Below are 20,055 nucleotides of genomic sequence, written 5' to 3'. Positions count from 1 at the left end.
CGCAGCCGGGTGAGGACGACAACTCGGTACGGAGGAGGTGGACGGACGCGGAGAACGTCGCACTGTCCAAGGCGTGGGTGAGTGTTTGCGACGATCCTCTCGTTTCGAACAACCAGAGGATCGTCAACTTGTGGGGCAAGATAGCAGCAGCCTACCAGAGGTTTTGCCCGGAGGGGAGGCCACGCAATGGGGAGGATTGCCGGAAGGCATGGGACCGAATCAGGGTTGCAGTCTCCTGATTTTCGGGCTTGTACACCAACGCCCTCCGCATGATGAGCAGTGGGCAAACTGAGGACGACTGCAGGAGGATAGCGGAGAAAGCCTTCCCCATGAAGGGGGTGTACAAGGACTTCACCTACTGGAACTGCTATCTTGTGCTGAACGACTCCGAGAAGTTCCGAGTATGTGTCGACTCTGGCTGGCCGAAGAAGCAACGGCTGAACTATTCTGGTGATTTCAGCGGCAGTAGCGGTGGTTCCCACGACCTCCCTGAGACGGCCCAGGAGGTCCCGACCTCTAGTTCGTTTGCTCGCCGTACTCGCCCGGTTAGGCACAGGCGGGCTCAACGGGAGGCGAGGGGGGTTGCCGGGGGTTCACAAGAGGTCCAGTCGGCATCCCCCTTGGCCAATCCACAGCGGATCTCAAATTTTTCGCGCGTCAACAAACGCGCGCTCAGATGGTCAAGGCGATGGCCGAATGGCGGGCGGCGGTGGACCCCGTGGAGAAGAGTTTGCTTCAAACATTGCTCCTGAGCATACAGGAGGATTTGGAGGCGGCACGGAGGGAAGCTGCCGGGAGTAGAGGCGACGGCGATGGTGGCGGAGGTGATGGTGGCGACAGCGACGGAGGAGACGACGATGGCGACGAGGAGTGAATTATTGTACTTTTTTTTAATTATTGTACTTTTTTTAATTATTGTAATATTTTTAAATTATTGTACTTTTTAAATTTTTAATAGTATTATTAATGTTTCCCGTATATGTCTCGTAAATTAAATTCTGTATATTGTGTGATTGTTAATTATGTCATTTTATATAATTGTTATTAGTGATGTGGCTATTGATGTGGCTGCGCTATTTATGATGTGCCTAGGCTATGGCTGGGCTATTTATGATGTGGCAGGAGGATTTTTAGTGCTGATGATGTGGCAGTGGCTAGGCTATGGCTGAGCTATTGCTGGGCTATTCCTATGGTGGATGGCCTTATTAGAGCATCTCCAATAACCGGCGTCACCACCGCGACGCCGATTTTTCGCCCACGCTGGTTTGACGCCGAACCATTGGAACCGGCGTGGGCGAAATCGGCGTCAAAATCGGCGTCGCCATGCCGATTCCCGCGCTGACGCCGGTTCCGACACCGATCCTCACGGGCGCCATTGTGCGTCCCGGATCGGCGCCAAACCGGCGTCGAATTAAAATTTTTTTTTTGTTTTTCGAAAACACTATGTATACGCGCGTTGAACCTCGGTCGTTCGGTCGCCGACCTCGCCCGGTTGGGCAAAGGCGGGCGCAGCAGGTTGCGAGGGGGGGCACCCCGAGTTCCCAGGACGTCCATTCGGCATCCCCCTCGGCAGGTCTACCGAGGAGCTCAAATTCTTCGCGCGCCAACAAACGCGCGCTCAAATGGTGAAGACCTTAGCCGACTTCCAAGCGGCGGTGGACCCCGAGGTGAAGGATTTTCTTCGTGTATTGCTCCAGAGCCAGCGTGAAGAATTGGAGGCGATGAGGAGGGACACCGGCGGGAATAGCCGCGGCGTAGGTGGCGACGGAGGCGGCGGCGACGACGGTGAAGAAGCGCTGGGCGACGACGGAGACGAGGACGGCGGCGATGAGTGATTTTGTTTTACTTTTTTAAATTAATGTACTTTTTAATTTTTGTACTTTTTTTATATTATTGTACTTTTTTTTTAAAGTAATGTACTTTTTAAATTTTAATATTATTATTCGAATTTTCCCTATTTGTCTCGTAAATTAAATTCCGTATGTTGATGTGGATATGTAGTGTGAAGGCTATGTGAGGGCTATTTGATGTCCAGTTAATGTGGCAAGCTGATGTGGCAGGAGAATTGTAGTGCTGATGATGTGGCAGTGTGAAGGCTATTTGATGGCTATTTGACGTCCGTGCTTATTGAAGATGCTCTTATATCAGGCAGCAGCACACCCACACTGTGATTCTTGAATATAGAATCCCAATCAACTCAACTCAGCTCAGCTCAACTCGTATGGATTATCGTACCGACACTCTCTAGGCCCCACCTACCCTCCATCCAACCGCTCTCCCTCCTCCTTCCCCACAAATCTAAATCCCCACCTTCCACTCAGATCCAATCCAAGCAACCCCTCCTCTACTCCTACACACACTACCACTACCACTACCTTATCCCCGCCCCTGATTGGCAAACAATAGATACATTTGTTTTTCCAAAATTGAAATGGTGGAGGCGCAGTCGTGGACGACTCGCAGGGGCAGCAACCCCCGCTTCGAGCCCCCCACCCCCGACCTAGTCGTCAACATCCCCACCACCCCGACCGCCGAGATCCGGCAGCAGCAGTACCTCATCTCCCCCTCCCTGATCACCGCCTCCGCCGTGGCCGCCTGGTACCTCTCCAACATCGGCGTCCTCCTCCTCAACAAGTACCTCCTCAGCTTCCACGGCTTCCGCTACCCCATCTTCCTCACCATGCTCCACATGCTCTCCTGCGCCGCCTACAGCCTCCTCGCCATCAAGTGGCTCCACCTCGTCCCCTTCCAGCACATCCACAGCCGCCGCCAGTTCCTCAAAATCCTCGCCCTCTCCGCCATCTTCTCCTTCTCCGTCGTCTGCGGCAACACCTCCTTACGATACCTCCCCGTCTCCTTCAACCAGGCCATCGGCGCCACCACCCCCTTCTTCACCGCCATCTTCGCCTTCCTCATCACCTGCCACAAAGAGTCCGCCGAGGTCTACCTCGCCCTCGTCCCCGTCGTCCTCGGCATCGTCCTCGCCAGCAACAGCGAGCCCCTCTTCCACCTCTTCGGCTTCCTCATGTGCATCGGCTCCACCGCCGGCCGAGCCCTCAAATCGGTCGTCCAAGGCCTCCTCCTCACTTCCGAAGGAGAAAAGCTCCACTCCATGAATCTGCTCCTCTACATGGCCCCCATGGCCGCCGCGATTTTGCTCCCCTTCACATTGTACATAGAAGGGAATGTGCTCGCCCTCACCATACAAAAGGGGAGACAAGACGGATTCATGGTCTTCCTCCTCATCGCCAATGCCACCGTCGCCTATTTAGTCAATTTGACCAATTTCTTGGTCACCAAATACACCAGCGCGCTCACGCTGCAGGTGCTCGGGAACGCCAAGGCGGCCGTGGCCGCCGTCGTGTCGGTGCTGATTTTTAGGAATCCGGTGACGGTGATGGGGATGATGGGATTCGCAATCACGATAATGGGGGTGATTCTTTACAGCGAGGCAAGGAAGAGATCCAAAATTACAGCTCATTGACAGCTGTAAATTAGAAGGGATGAGATTCATTATAATGGCATGCTTACTTTTTCAATTCTTTTTTTTTTTGAATTACTACATTAGATTGAATCAATCGTCGTTGGGTTTGGTTATTTATTGTTGTTGTATAGGAAAAGAATTCCGTTTTTTTGTATACTGATTTATAGTATAATGAAAATGGCGAGGGGATGAGAGAATAAATATGTCTCTTTTACTTTTCCCTTTGCTATCAATTTGTATCTTCTTTGCGGAAAATTAGTAATTCCACCACATTGAGTCAGCCATTCCTTTAGTATTTATTGTCAATTTAGTTTTCGAGTTTCTTCTTTTGTTACTAAGATTTTGTAGAATGCATAGTTTACTACAGATGACGAAACTGAGATACTACGAAAATGGATGGTAGTAAAGAAAATATGCATTGCTTGAAATGTAGTACGTACTATAACAAGAATGAGAGCTACAAAATAGGCAAAAATGTTGTTTGATCATAATGTTCATAAAAAATGAGTTTTGAAAGCTCATTTTATTGTTCTCTTGTGTATCAAAACTACATACAGCTTAAATTATCACATCGATCGTGGTCGGGTACTTGATGTAGTTGGTAAAGATTTGGATTAATCATATAAAATGTTAGTTACTAGCAAGTGGACCTAAACTCTAAATTAGTTTAAATGGTTGGATTCCACTCTAAGAAAGCCTTCCAAGATTAGGTTTAGTACTTTTGTTAATTTTGAGTTACTTATTGGGGGCCTACTGTTGGATTCATGTTTATCTAATGTAGAAGTGGGACTATGTGACCACATCCATTTGGGAAATGATATTAAAGGAAACTTCCTTGTCAATTATGAGGTGGTTGAGTCTTTATTCAACTGTTGGGACATTGCTCAATTATATTGTTATTTTCTTTAGTTTGCATATTTCTGGTTACGGTTGATATTCAACAAATTATGAGATTTATAAGAGAAAGAGAGTGACCAACTCTTCTCTTATTAATAGGTTTGTCGCAAGTACAATGTCACTTCGGGTTTGCTTTGTGATGGAGAGTACTACATAGCATTAACAAAACTAGCTAAATGAAGAAGGGGGGAAATTTTTGAAATGTTGGCATACTAAGGGCAATGAGATTTGATAAAAATTTGAATCTTAAACATTAGCATTGTTCACATTTAATCTTACCGTCCGCATCTATGTTTCCATAATTAGTTCAATTTTAAACACTCGAATTTTGTCTTTTCACTGTTAATTAGTTTTGAATTGTGAGATTGTGAGTGTAATGGAAAAATCAAAACTTCATTAATAAAAAACGGAAAATACTACTTCCATCCACAAAATATAGATAAAGTTAGTAGATGACATGAGTTTTAATGTGTAATTGATAAAATAAAAGAGAGAGAAAAGTTGATGGAAGTAGTGCTAGTGGATTGTGGGATCCACCTTTAGAATGATGTATAGGGTTAGTATTTTTTTTACTATAACTTTTCATATTTAGAATTGCTCTAATTTTAATGGACACCCCAAAATGATAAAAAATTAATCTATTTTTTTGAACAGAGATAGTACATAATAAAACATTTTATATTCCAACACTAAACGGAACAAACCGGCTCACCCATATGCTTGCCTAAGCATGCCGCTGTGGTTTCCCTACAATGTTGTTTAGTGGCGTTAGAGATGCCCACCGGTTCCGGTTCCGGCGGTTAACCGGCGAACCGGAACCGTGGCAATTTTTCCGAACCGGAACCGTCGCAATTCGGGTCGCGGTCCGGTTCAGGTTCATGATTTTTCGAACCGGAACCGTCACCGAACCGGCGGTTCGGGACGGTTCGGAACCGCCGGTTAACCGGCGGAACCGCCGGTTCGGGCGCGTAAATCAAGGCGTCAGGGATGGGGCTGACGGCGGCAGCTTTTCAGCGGCAAAACCGGCCGGTTTCGGCGGTTTTTGGACCGGAAACCGGCGGTTAACCGTGAAAACCGGCGGTTCCGGCGGTTTTCCGCCAAAACCGCCGGTTTTTCCGGCGGTTTAGGCGGTTCCGGTTCGGAACCGGCGGTTTCGCGGTTCGGTTGTATTTTTTTTTAATTTGAAATTTGGATTTATACAACAAATTGGAACAAGACAATGTATAATTCAAATAGAAATACGGCGAATAAGGAAGAAATGATATCTATTTTATTGTGTTTGAGTTGTAAGTTGTAACGGACAACGATACATTACAATTTACAATATGTATACAAGTATACAACATACAATAATGTAATATAAATTTGAAATTTGGACTTATACAATAAATTGGAACAAGATAATGGATAATTTAAATTGAAATAAGACGAATATGATGAAAATGATATCAATTTTATTGAATTTGAGTTGTAACGGACAACGATACATTACAATTTACAATACATATACAAGTATACAACATACAATAATGTAATATAAATTTGAAATTTGGACTTATACAATAAATTGGAACAAGAGTACAAGACAATGTATAATTTAAATTGAAATAAGACGAAGAAGGTGAAAATGATATCAATTTTATTGAATTTGAGTTGTAACGGACAACGATACATTACAATTTACAATACATATACAAGTATACAACATACAATAATGTAATATAAATTTGAAATTAAATTCTTCCATTTCCCCCCATTTTTTAATCTATAAATACCCCCCTATATTCTCATTTACATTCACCACACTCTTATGTTAATAAGAGTTTCTCTCTTCAATCTCTCAATTCTCTCTCTTTGTCTCCAATTTCTCATTTGTGCTATTGTGCTTCCATTTAATTACTCAAGTGCTACTCTTATTACGCATTGTTATACACTTATACTTGTTCCCGTAGTTCTTCCATTTTTCCCTCCATTTCATGTTTTTTTATTTGTAAATTATATTACATTGTTGTATGTTGTATACTTGTATATGTATTGTAAATTGTAATGTATCGTTGTCCGTTACAACACAAATTCAATAAAATTGATATCATTTTCATCTTATTCGTCTTATTTCAATTTAAATTATCCATTGTCTTGTTCCAATTTATTGTATAAGTCCAAATTTCAAATTTATATTACATTATTGTATGTTGTATACTTGTATATGTATTGTAAATTGTAATGTATCGTTGTCCGTTACAACTCAAATTCAATAAAATTGATATCATTTTCACCTTCTTCGTCTTATTTCAATTTAAATTATCCATTGTCTTGTACTCTTGTTCCAATTTATTGTATAAGTCTAAATTTCAAATTTATATTACATTATTGTATGTTGTATACTTGTATATGTATTGTAAATTGTAATGTATCGTTGTCCGTTACAACTCAAATTCAATAAAATTGATATCATTTTCACCTTCTTCGTCTTATTTCAATTTAAATTATCCATTGTCTTGTACTCTTGTTCCAATTTATTGTATAAGTCCAAATTTCAAATTTATATTACATTATTGTATGTTGTATACTTGTATATGTATTGTAAATTGTAATGTATCGTTGTCCGTTACAACTCAAATTTAATAAAATTGATATCATTTTCATCATATTCGTCTTATTTCAATTTAAATTATCCATTATCTTGTTCCAATTTATTGTATAAGTCCAAATTTTAAATTTATATTACATTATTGTATGTTGTATACTTGTATACATATTGTAAATTGTAATGTATCGTTGTCCGTTACAACTCAAACTCAATAAAATAGATATCATTTCTTCCTTATTCGCCGTATTTCTATTTGAAGTATACATTGTCTTGTTCCAATTTGTTGTATAAATCCAAATTTCAAATTTTAAAAAAAATACAACCGAACCGCGAAACCGCCGGTTCCGAACCGGAACCGCCTAAACCGCCGGAAAAACCGGCGGTTCCGAACCGGAACCGGAACCGCCGGTTTTCGAACCGGAACCGGAACCGGAACCGTGAAATAGCCTCACGGTTCGGTTCCGGTTCCGCCTTCGACCGAACCGGAACCGGCGGTTCCGAACCGGAACCGCCGGTTCGTGAACCGTGGGCAACACTAAGTGGCGTAGTCAAGTTGGAGCTTAAACTATAGACCAAAGATATACTCCCTTCGTCCCGAAATAGGAGTCATTTTAAGTTATGACACAGATTTTAAGAAATGTAAAGAAAAATGAGTAGAATAAGTTAGTTGATTATGAGTTCCACTTATATATATTACTCCCCCCGTCCCGGCTAAGATGACACATTCCTTGGCCGGCACGTGATTTTAGGAGTTATTGGTTATAGTGTTTAATTGAAGAGAAGAAAGGTGGGTGAGAGTATTAAAATAGAGAGAGAAAGAAAGATGAATATTTGAATATGAGTGAAAAAAATTGTTGGTATATTAATTGGAAAGAGAAAGTTTCCAAAAAAGGAAATGTGTCATCTTAGTTGGGACAAACTAAATAGGAAAACATGTCATTTTAAGCGGAATGAAGGGAGTAGTTTTATAACAAAATGTGAGTGGAATAAGTTGGTGGAATGTATGACCTACTTATCATTTATAGTAAAAGTGAAATATGACTCTTATTGCGTGATGTACCAAAATGACAAAACATGACTCTTATTATAAGATGGAGGGAGTACAAAATTCTATGGCTTAGGGCTGCAAGGATTTACTCCACTGTATTACCGAGACCTCTTTTGCCAACGATCTTGTGAGATGGTTAGTCTTACTGGAACAGACAAATTACAAGGAATACAAGAGATGCAAAAAACATGTATAGTACAAGTCATACACACGATACATCATACAACACATCCATACACCATCCGAGAGCTCTAAATCGATCAAGCAAAGTAAGACAAGGAATCAAGGAAGATTGAATTCGTTAGAATTCTTCACGAGAGTTTATATAATTTGCTTTATGTTAACTATATTTTCACTTGTATTTGATGTAGTTTATTTTTCTATGAATAGATAAAACTCTTAGATAAAGGTGAAAAAAAATACTGGAAAACTAATGCATGTTTCATTTATTAGAAACATACATTACATTTATATTAAAATTTGTTGGAATATTTGGAGGAACTATGAAAGGCCCAAATCGGATAACCTCTATACCGAGAAGTTAAAGAATTTCTAAAACTTGATTTAGTTCTGTGCCCATGAAGTCACTAAATTTCTATAGCTAAACACTACGAAACAATTGCAAAAAATAAAAGGGATAACGAATTTGCTATAAAAAGTTGTGCATTATTTGACATTTAGCCCTACAATGGATCTTTGACCAAATATTTCATGGATATTAGCCAGAGTAAATATTTCATGGGCGGAGAGACTTCAGCAGCAGCCGAAGCACTCGGACGCGAGGCAGAAGATCCGGACACGGGGGGCGGGGCTGGTCCATCGGCCGGGGACGTCACGGTGAGGGCGAGCCTCATCCCCTCAGAGCAATCTTTATACATGCCGCTAATATACCACTGCGTACCTAGGGATGTTAGTGGAACGACGTCGAATCCGCTCGATAATGTGTTTTCTGCTGCACTCGAATATATACAACGTTGGAACTCACTTCCATTCACCTTTATAACGTTGTGCTCTTGCGGTGTATACATGAAGGCTGCAATCAACATTAAATGTTACACTACTTGGATAATTATTAAAAGATAAATTATGGAGTAATAGGAGTAATAAATTAAATGTATATATTTTGTAGGAGTAAAAACAAAAAGAGCTACTTAGTTAAATAAATAAAAATAACACTTTTTCCTTTTTGTCTTTTTAATTAATATAATGACAATCATAAAACCTATTAGTGGAATCGAATGATGACCAAAATGCTTTAATGGTAAATTTATTACATTTTGCCTACAATTTGCATCTAGAAAGCTAATAATTAACGACAAAAATGCTTAATGATAAATTTATTACATTTTGCCTAAAATTTGCATCTGGAAAGCTTTTTTTAATTGTGAACGACAATCCAATCTACAAAGACTCTTGTGATGTGAATTAAGGGTAAAACAACCGCATATTTAGCCTTAAAATCAGTTAATTTTTATATGACCATATGGTTTACTTTAAATATTACTCCCTCGTCCCATAAAAATATGGCAATAGATATGACACGAGCATTAAGATAAAATTGGTAAAGTAAGAGTGAGAGAGGAGAATAGTATGATAAAGTAAGCGAGAGGGAGAGAATGATACTTAGTTAAAGTAGTGTTAGTGGATAGTGAAACCTATAGTATTAAATTGAAGTAACTTTCTAAAAATTGAATGCACATATTTTTGTGGGACAGACGAAAATGAAAAGTGTACACGGAAGGAGTGTTATTGTAAGTATGTTATACATTTATTTTGAGTCTATATCTCATAAGTTGTTATTAATTTCACAAGTTATTCATAAACTCAAGCCCAACTTATTTATTTATTTATTTATTTTGCATATAATTAGTGTATTCGGTAAATTCTTTGAAAAGAAATGCAGAAATGAAAAAAGTACATACTGATGGAGTCACCGACATGAAAATATCGAGCGTCCACCCAAGCTGTGTATGCAATGCCTGTATTCCAGCCGTTGTTGTCTCCAACAATATGATCGACGCCCAAAGCTGCTGTAATTATCATAGTCATCAATAAAAACTTCAACCCCATTTCCAACGCCCATATATTAATTGCCATCTTATTATTTGGTTATGTTTGTGATTTCTATATGAGCGGACAGGATAATACTGCAAAATATAAAATATTAAGATCCATAAAATTACACATGTAATAGCAGGCGGCGAGATATTTTATGTTCGGAGGTAATATCATATTCGAATTATGCATAAGTTGTAACGAAGATTAAATAAAAATACATAGTTATACGTGATACAAATTTGAGGTGGACAATGGACTTGCAATCTTGCATTATTACCTAACAATACCCTTACACTCTTTTTTTAAAATATACTAATTCTGATTTTTTATAAGTTTGTTATTAGGCTAAATAGAAATGAGACTTATCTTGATAACTATATAGACTACACATGAATATTCATGTAGAATGTTCCGAAGGCTTTGTATACAAGACCAAATACTTATTGCTGAAATAAAAGTTACAGTAAAACAAAAGGGATTAGAAATCTACTTCGTTAATAGTAATAATCAACAATACTACTCCCTCCGTCCCTTAAATATTACTATCACAATTTGATCGGGCACATATTTTAAGAAATGTAATAAAAAATAGATTTAAAAAATTGGTTGGAGGTGGATCCTACTTTTAAAATATTAGTTTTATAATAAAATGTGAGTGATAATAAGTTAGTGAAATGTGTGGTTCATTATAAAAAATAGTAAAAAATTAAAAATGATAAATTTTGTGAGACGACAAAAATGAAAAAATGTGATAAAATTTTAGAGAGAGATGAAGTAAGTGATAGCAGAAATAATAATTGTTTTGATTAAAATGAAAATGCCGCAAAAAGTAGCATATTCTACCAAAGTCCATCTGAGACTCAATCCGACTTGCTCTGGTCATGGGCCTGGTTCGTATAAGTTGTTCATCAAGTTTAGTGGGCCTTAACAATGTAGTAGCTTTAATGGTAAAATGGTTAATTTAACTGAAGAGTAAAGACCAAAATTGGTCCTGAACATATGCCCATTTTATCATTTTGATCCTAAACATTATCTTTTGAATTTTTTGGTCCTGGACATTTCAAATCGGATCACAATTGGTCCTCCGTTAACAATTCCGTTAATATTTAACGGTTAACGATTTTAATCACAATTTTGACCAACTTAAACAATTTTTAATTATTTAATCATCAAAATTTTATTTAAATAAAATCATAAATAATTTGATTATTTAAAAATTGTTTAAGTTGTAATAAATAATTTATGATTTTTTGATAAACACAATTTTGACCAACTTAAACAATTTTTAATCATCAAAATTATTATTTTTAAATAAAATCATAAATAATTTAATTATTTAAAAAATGTTTAATTGTAATAAATAATTTATGATTTTTTATGATAAACACAAATTTGACCAACTTAAATAATTTTTAATTATTTAATCATCAAAATTATTTTTTTAAATAAAATCATAAATAATTTTGTTATTTAAAAATTGTTTAAGTTGGAATAAATAATTTAATTATTTAAAAATTATTTAATTATTTCTAATAAATAATTTATGATTTTATTTAAAAAAATAATTTTGATGATTAAATAATTAAAAATTGTTTAAGTTGGTCAAAATTGTGATTAAAATCGTTGACCGTTAAATATTAACGGAGTTGTTGACGGAGGACCAATTGTGATCCGATTTGAAATATCCAGGACCAAAAAATTCAAAAGATAAAGTTTAGGACCAAAATGATAAAATGGACATATGTTTAGGACCAATTTTGGCCTTTACTCTTAACTGAAACTAAATATCTCTAGTTGAATATGCTTATGTATGATTTTTAAATTTAATGCGACATTTGGAGAGAGGTGTTAAAAATACTAAAAAAGAAAACTCAGTTAATTAAATTTCAAGACATACTCATTGAATAATACTCCTTCAGTTCGTGATTAATTATCTTAATTTCACTCTCATGAGATTTTAATTTTAAGAGATGTAATACTCCGTATTAAGTTAGTGGAAAAAATTAGTGAAATGTGATTCATACTTTTATTTGTAAATGATTGTAAAGACCATTACCAAGAGAATTATTTGCAAACAAATGAATAAAAAAATATGAGACAATTATTCGCAGGCAAATAAAATATGTCCCACAGTAAAATAATCACTTGAAACATGTTTTATTAAGCAATAACAAACTTTATGTTTTGGCAGTGAGCACCAAAATAGAAACCGAAAAAAAAGAAGAAAAGAAGAATGACAGCAGCTGTGGATGATGGTAGCAAATAAAGATGACTTAAAAAGCCATGACCATGGAGAAGGCAGCCGCTACAGAAGCAGCCATCCACACCAACGAGCCGGTAGCCGGTGCACTCGATGGGGCGGGGGCCGGGGCTCCCGCCTCAACAGAGACGACGAGCTTCATCCCACCGTCACAGTGACCTTCCTTGCCGCAAATGTACCACCTCTTCCCTGGCGCGTCAAGGGCAATCTTGTCATTTCCGCTGTTGTAAGGGCCTCTTAGTGCACCCGACTTGTTGCACGCTTTGAAATCAGCTCCACTTACCTGAATTACATTGTGATCTTCTGCAGGATACATGAAAACTACAACCAACACAATTAGTATTTACATTCTCTCTTATCAACATTCAAAAAAGAGATAGTAGAACGCAAAAAAGGAGATTAAACATACTTAGATTGTCTCCAACTACGAAGGTTTTCCCGGCTGCCCATTCAGTGTAGTTAACCTTTAACTTCCAACCTTCACCCTCTCCAACCATATAGTCCACGGCCAAAGCCGGAGCCATGGCGGCAGCGATCAGGAGAGTGATCAACAAAGCTTTTGTTGCCATATCTCTTTGGAAGCTTTGTTAATCAGAGTTATTAGTTATTTGGATGTTTTGTTGGAGATAATAATTAAGATAGTTGGAATGGCATATATATATATATATATGGATTGTGAAATGGTATAATTCGATTGGAGAAGTAAAATTAGAACATTTGCCGGCTAAGAGCAGCAGAATACATAGTCTTGGTAATTCCCCCTAACAATGCAAATGTCAAGGCTGTAATAGATATGCCTAGGTTAGATAAATCCAAAACATAGGTACTGTATGGTTTCGGCTTTAACGAAGTATATTCAAAGGGTTTAACAAGATAATCAATCGGTTAGATCGAGGTTGTTTCGTGAAACTAAAGAATAATTATATATATATATATATATATATATATAGAGGTTAGTGATCAAGATATAACTAATCTTAAGTGTATAACTAGAGAACAAATCTCAGCCACACATCTTAATACTCTAAATTAATCCTATGGCTTAAAGAAACTTTCATATTTTTATGAAAAAAAACTTGTCCAAAGGCATTTTGGGAACTCAATACATGAATGTGAATATGCCAAGTGACTGTCGGGCTCGGTTGTGACCCTCCGCCTCCCCACCGCCGCCCACTCCGACGCCTTCTCAGACGGCTCCGGCGGCTGCACCGCCGCCGTCGGTGGTGATCTCGTCGACTTCTTCGGCTTCGACATTGTATGCATAGTCCGTCGGTGGCTATACCTCTACATCGGACTCACCGGGACCAGAGTCGGCACAGCGCGATCAGCCCTCCAGGGGGCGCCTTAGCTAGGAAGCTTATGCCTCTTACCCAAATGCAGACACCTAAGCTATACATTTTTTATTTTGTTATCGATGGTAACTCACGATAATGACCTCTATTATTAATGACATCCTTGATCTCACTTGATCATATTTAATAATTTATAGAGTAGTATCTATTGCGTGTAATTTCGCTTTACGTCATTTATAATCATTTTATGTTGTGTTTTTTTTTATTAAGATTCCATTCTTGTTACATCGATGATTGCGACCAAGTAATAAGAATTAAGAATATAGTGTATGAGTATGATTTTACTTCACTGTTGTTAATAAAACACATCACTCTTAGCATGATTTTACTTCACTGTTGTTAATAAAACACATCACTCTTATTATGATTTTACTTCACTCTTGTTTACAAAACACATCACTCTTAGCATGATTTTACTTCACTCTTGTTTACAAAACACATCACTCTTAGCATGATTTTACTTCACTCTTGTTTACAAAACACATCAATCTTAGCATGAATTTACTTCGCTCTTGTTTACAAAACACATTACTCTTATTATGATTTTACTTCACTATTGTTTACAAAACACATCACTCTTAGCATGATTTTACTTCACTCTTGTTTACAAAACACATCACTCTTAGCATGATTTTACTTCACTCTTGTTTACAAAACACATCACTCTTAGCATGATTTTACTTCACTCTTGTTTACAAAACACATCACTCTTATTATGATTTTACTTCACTCTTGTTTACAAAACACATCACTCTTAGCATGATTTTACTTCACTCTTGTTTACAAAACACATCACTCTTATTATGATTTTACTTCACCCTTGTTTACAAAACACATCACTCTTAGCATGAATCGGGGAGAGCAGTTGCAGAAATTAAGAAGAAAGAAGCCGTGTCCAAAGCTGGTGCATCTTTTGGTTTAGAGGTCTTTGATTTAGTCAGGTTTCCACTGCAGATTTGCCATGGCTATTGTGTTATTGCTTCACCAGATGTACTGTTAAATACTACTACTACTATGTGTTTTCTGATGATGCGGGAAAGATGACTCATAATTCCAAACAAACCACTATTTCTAGTTGTCCAGATTAATTAATGGGTCGAATAACATTTAAAAAACTCTATTTCAAGTTCCAAAAAAAGATTTAAAATTATCTTCTCTCTTCCATTTCTAGCGCCGCGGGCAAAGCCATCTGTCATGAACACCAAATTGGTTTGTAAACAAATTAGCGCCGCGGCGGGCTCTTCCGCTAAGCCACCGAACTCTCCATCCTCTGCGGTGCGGAAGCCACGATTCTGGTGCAGTCCCCGGCGCAGAAGCTCTACGCTTTCGGCCACCCCGCTCTGATCGACTGCATCGATCCGATCTCCCGCCGCCGCTGCGACGACGGCGGGTACAAGGCGGCGATGAAGATGGAGAAGAGGAGAAGAGGAGATGAAGAAGAGGAGAAGAGGAGATGAATTCAATTTGCCGACGTAACCTATTTTTGGCTATGCAATGACCATTATACCCCCTCCTTGTTATTATGGAGTAAATTTGTGATTGAGGGAACTAATTTCTCCTTAAATTCAAAAATTACATGTATTAATAATAGCCATTGATTTTCTTGATCTTGTGGCTGTGATTTGTTCTCTAGTTATAGGTTTAAGGGGCTCTTGCCCTAGATCACTACTATATATATATATATATATATATATATATATATATATATATATATATATATATATATATATATATAGGGTTTTGATCCATGCAAAAGCATTCTTAATACAAAAATGCAGAACCAAGCATACAAAAGTCATTTTTAGGTCATTGTAAGCTTATTTTTACGTCGTTATAGTAAGGATGACATGAAATGGTCTTAACATGATCTCAAATCCAAAGTTTATAATATGACCTAAAACTGCTTTACAATGACCCTCCGTGTTTTTGTTTAATTATTGACCATTGGATTGTCAAATCTCATGGTCAGGATTTGGTCTGGATTTTGTATTGAGATCAAGTTTTGTATTATATATATATATATATATATATATTACGCCTTCTAAATTGGAGATGAATTGAATGTTTTTATTATGCCTCAAATTTGAAAATACTCACATTGATAACTTGTTTGAGTGAAATAACCAGATCTATAAAATTATTGTAACTCTATGTTAGATTAAATAGTAGTTTGATAATTGAGTACTAGTATTCTTTGCCTTTTAAATGTAATGGATATATAAAAAAGTCAAACATGTGCCCCGTGCGCATGTGTACCGGAAATCATAGTTAGTCCAAGGTTTGAAAGAAAATCAAATCTCGAAGGACAAGGACGTATTTGTCACCTGGTGAGTCTAGATCACGAAATTTTTACTCGTGATTAGAGGTGACCCTCACAAAATTAGGTTAAAATGCTGAAATGTAAAATCAGTGGAGAAAGAGCTGGAGAAGGAGAGAAACTTTAAAGACATGGACTACTGCGACTATAGCCGTTGTTGACTGATTTATCGAAGGGTAATCAATTTTTGGGTTTAGTTTGGTCATTCTATTAACAATATTTAGATTTTATAGAGAATGTGACGGTTAGGATATGTTAATTGATTGATTCGATATAAATTTTTGTTAATTATAGAAAATTAGTTCTTGAATTTTTTTGGATATATCGTGCAATTTTGGTTTTTCGGCTTTGATTTTTGTTGTTTGGATTTTAGTTTTTCGGATTTTTTTGTATAATAATTATAAAATTTCAAATTTCAGTTCAGATCAGTTTTTATAATTTCAGTTTTTCGAGTAATTTGGTAGGGTTCGATTTTCATTTTCACAAAAATTTGGTTTTATAGTTGATCAGTTCAGTTTGGCCAAAAAATTGAACCAAAAACCGAATGCTCACCCCTAATGATGACCACCTTCCCCTAAACACATTTAGAAGGTCTTCTCCTCCGCCTACATGGCAAAGCCTCTCTATAAGATACGTTGGGAATGCTATTAGCCGGCCGCTACAATAATTTTTAGAGGCTTATGACGCTTTTTGGTTTTATTTGTTCATTTCATTATATAAAACTCATTAACATCTGGGAAGTCAAAATGGTTGTAGCCAACATGCCATGGACTATATTGGCTACATTCATTTCCCGGCCGATTTTCTTTCCAGTCAATGCATATAGTGAATGATGGCTACAATCAATTCAAGAATATATTTAATGCAATCAAAGTAATTGAATATGATCAAATAATTTATGTAATAAAGGTGTGATAAATCAATTGAACTATTTGGAATGACACGTAACAATAAAACTCACTCGAGTGCATAGTTGTAAAAAGAAATATATTTAGAACTGCATATATAGTTTTTCATCCTTATTTGTCAACTTCATCACCATCTTTCTCTGCCGAATTTTGCTTTCTCATGCCCGAAACCAGCGACAACGGCGACTGCTTAGTCCAACGCCGTATGTCGTAAGCCTTCTTGATCGGCTTCTTCTCCTTCCCCCCTTGCCTCCTCTTCGTTATCGCGATGGCGAGGTCGTTCGGGAACAGCGTCTGCCACCAGAACGCATGGAGAAGCGTGGACACAAACAGCACCGAAACCATCGTCGAAGACATGAGCGACAGCGACAGCGCCAGCCCTTTACTTATCACGCACGGCACCTGCTCCGCGTACTTTATGGTGGCTATCGATGCCGTCGTCATTGGAAACGTGTAGGACCACCACGCCACCGAAAACTGGAATCCACGGAAGAAGTTGATCCGCACGATCAAGGAGCAGTAGAGGAACAAGGCGATGAAGAAGCAGGTCCTCGCCAATCCGTCAAACTCCCCGTAAATAGCTCCCCAAGCAATGCTCGCCGCGGCCGGGGTCGCGATGAACATGGAGTACACCGGGTGCAACTCCTTCGGCAGCGCCTCACTTGTAGGCAGCCGCTGATACAATGTTACGAACACAACGAGATAATGCGCGAACCCGATCGCCCATAAGAACTTCCCGGCCTCCATCCACCCGACCTTCGCCGCCAAAATCGCTCCAACGAAGTTCCCGACCACGGAGAGATGGGAAGAGGGGTTCGCCACTTTGCAGAGGCGCCTCTTCCCTCCGGAGAGCCACTGGCCGTAGACTTTGAGGTTGAGGAACATGATGGGCGCCATGAACACGCACCACACGGCCGGGTGGAGGTTCCCCGGGGCGATGCGGGGTGGCACGCCAATGGCGAGGAACATGCACACGACGGAGGGGGCGAAGAAGAAGTTCACCCTCACAGGGTGGAAGTACTCTCGCTTCACGGCCTCCAAGTAGAAGGCGCATTTGAGGGTGTAGGTAATGGAGACTGCCACGAGGACGGATAGGGCGAGCAGCCAGATTGAGAGGTTGATTATTGGTGGTATGTGGAGGAATCGGGTGGCTGGGCTCGACGCCAGCGCCCGCCACAGGATGGCTTGGCTGCTGAGGCCGAGACATATTCCGAAGCAACCGATTGGGAAACGGAGGAGGAATGGCCATTTCTTGTCCTTTGGTAGAAGTATGTCCTCAGAGTCCTGCAAAAAAGGATTGATCACTAAGTAGTTGTTTCTGTTGGGCTGCAAACCCAAGTACTTATAACTGTTGTTCAATTTCAATTAGTTTGAGGCCTTTTGAGAATATTCCAAAAACAAATTGGTTTAAAGCAGACAATATCAAACTAATGTAGAGTTGACGATATGTTATGTACCTTGACTTGATCGAGTTCGGGGCCGGTGAGAGCAGCAAAGTATCTTCCAGCAGGAACACTTTTGTTGATGGAGTCATCAAGCCCACAAGAGGCATCATTATATTGAGAATCAATCCCACTTTCCTTTCTAAATGGAAGCAAAGAATTCTGCTTCACAAGACTGGACTTGGTCCTGAATATGTTGAAATCGCCTTTCCTTGTTTCCGCTTCTCTTCTATCGGCAGAGCCAAACCCTCCGAAGCTGTTCCCACTTCGGGGCAGCGCCGTCTTCTCCTTTTTATCTCCGTTGATCACAGAAAACCCGGTTTCCAGCGAAACCTGCCTGCCAAAGTTCTGGTTCTGCCTCTTCACTTCATGGAGTTTCATAGGCTTGTTACTCATGCGTTTTTCTTTATGATCAGCTGCTTTCGCGGGCTTGTTTCGCTTGCGTTCATCTTCGTCTTCTTCCTCCTCCTCTTCTTCTTCGGGCACTTCATGGATATCCACGAAGTGTGATAATCCATTTGGAGATGTTCTTTTGGTTTCTTTCATCTCCATTTTGTTTGTAAGTTGGCCACTAATATTTTTTTACAAGAAAGAAGGCTTGATTGTATTTAGGTTATAACGTAATGCATTTCTACATTGCTTCACATGTAATGCCACCTTTGAAAAGGGTCACGAGAATGCAGTTTCATTAATGTGGTTGGTTTGATTTAGTGAACTTAAATATTTGAAGGGTTATTTTCACTCGTGAGAGGTGGATCTTGCATTGCAGCAATTTGTGGCTCAAATACACGGAAAAGTGTGTATAGGTCTTGGACAACTGTACAACTTTTCAAGGCATGTAATTCATTTTCTCCTAAAGTTTAGGAAAAGTGTTTTCTGAGAATATCACGGGTATGAAAAAGAGCTTGACAAACTCTAAAGTCAACACTCTAGAATAATTTGATTTAAAAGGCTTCGTATTTCGAAATCAAGATCCCCCTAATTTCATCATTTTTTTAGATTTTTAATGATTATCTTATTTCAATTACAAAAATAAAATACACTTACCCGTCTTAAAATATATACTCCTACTCATATTAATGAAACATATGATCATGGTTTATATTAATGGATGTTATGATATTCAGATTTTATTAATATTATTGAGATATACTCCCCCGTCCCTCTGTAGCCGAGTCGTATCCTTTTTGGGTTGTTTCACTATAGTTGAGTCGTTTCTTTTTTTGTCAAAAAGCAGCAACGTTTCTTATCTCTTACTTTACTCTCTCTTACTTTATCCTCTCTTCATCTCTCTACATTTTTCTTTTTTCTACTTTATTATTCGTTTACTTAACTCACTTAACACAACTTTTCTTAAATCTCGTGCTGAAAAGAAACGCCTCTACTACATAGGGACGGAAGGAGTATTAATTGGTTGATACAACATGTACATATTTTTTTTACGTAAATTCAAGAAAAGAATTTTTGAAATTTGTTTTATATTTTATATTTTTTTAGGATATATTTGTGGAATACAATTTTTTGGTTTGGATCAATTTTCATGGTTTGATTTTGGTTTGTACTCCCTCCGTCCAAAACCTGACACATTTTGTCATTTTGGGTGTCTGTCATTTAAAGACACATTTTGTCATTTTGGGTGTCTGTCATTTAAAGACACATTTTTTTCCAGTTTTGGTAAGTGAGTCACGTAGTCCACTAA

At 38.4% G+C, this 20,055-nt stretch overlaps 3 protein-coding genes across 3 annotated transcripts; 1 reads left to right on the top strand and 2 right to left on the bottom strand.

Annotated features, from left to right (window-relative positions):
- Positions 1 to 2,176: 2,176 nt before the first annotated feature.
- LOC121772459 (probable sugar phosphate/phosphate translocator At1g12500) lies at positions 2,177 to 3,768 on the top strand. The gene has a single exon (XM_042169577.1). The coding sequence runs from the start codon at positions 2,432 to 2,434 to the stop codon at positions 3,482 to 3,484; it is 1,053 nt and encodes a 350-aa protein (XP_042025511.1). The 5' UTR covers positions 2,177 to 2,431; the 3' UTR covers positions 3,485 to 3,768.
- Positions 3,769 to 12,350: 8,582 nt separating this feature from the next.
- LOC121770218 (mavicyanin-like) lies at positions 12,351 to 12,906 on the bottom strand. Its single transcript, XM_042166990.1, has 2 exons — positions 12,747 to 12,906; positions 12,351 to 12,658 (listed from the first exon to the last, which is right to left on the bottom strand). Exons 1-2 carry the CDS (start codon positions 12,904 to 12,906, stop codon positions 12,351 to 12,353), a joined length of 468 nt encoding a protein of 155 aa, XP_042022924.1.
- Positions 12,907 to 16,925: 4,019 nt separating this feature from the next.
- Positions 16,926 to 18,917, bottom strand: LOC121770997 (guard cell S-type anion channel SLAC1-like). Its single transcript, XM_042167793.1, has 2 exons — positions 18,372 to 18,917; positions 16,926 to 18,198 (listed from the first exon to the last, which is right to left on the bottom strand). Exons 1-2 carry the CDS (start codon positions 18,906 to 18,908, stop codon positions 17,026 to 17,028), a joined length of 1,710 nt encoding a protein of 569 aa, XP_042023727.1. The 5' UTR covers positions 18,909 to 18,917; the 3' UTR covers positions 16,926 to 17,025.
- Positions 18,918 to 20,055: the final 1,138 nt, after the last annotated feature.

The sequence above is a fragment of the Salvia splendens genome, chromosome 16, assembly GCF_004379255.2.
Source record: "Salvia splendens isolate huo1 chromosome 16, SspV2, whole genome shotgun sequence".
Taxonomy (NCBI): Eukaryota; Viridiplantae; Streptophyta; class Magnoliopsida; order Lamiales; family Lamiaceae; genus Salvia; species Salvia splendens.
Note: the sequence above shows the minus strand (reverse complement) of the source record. Positions and strands in the feature narration are given on the sequence as shown.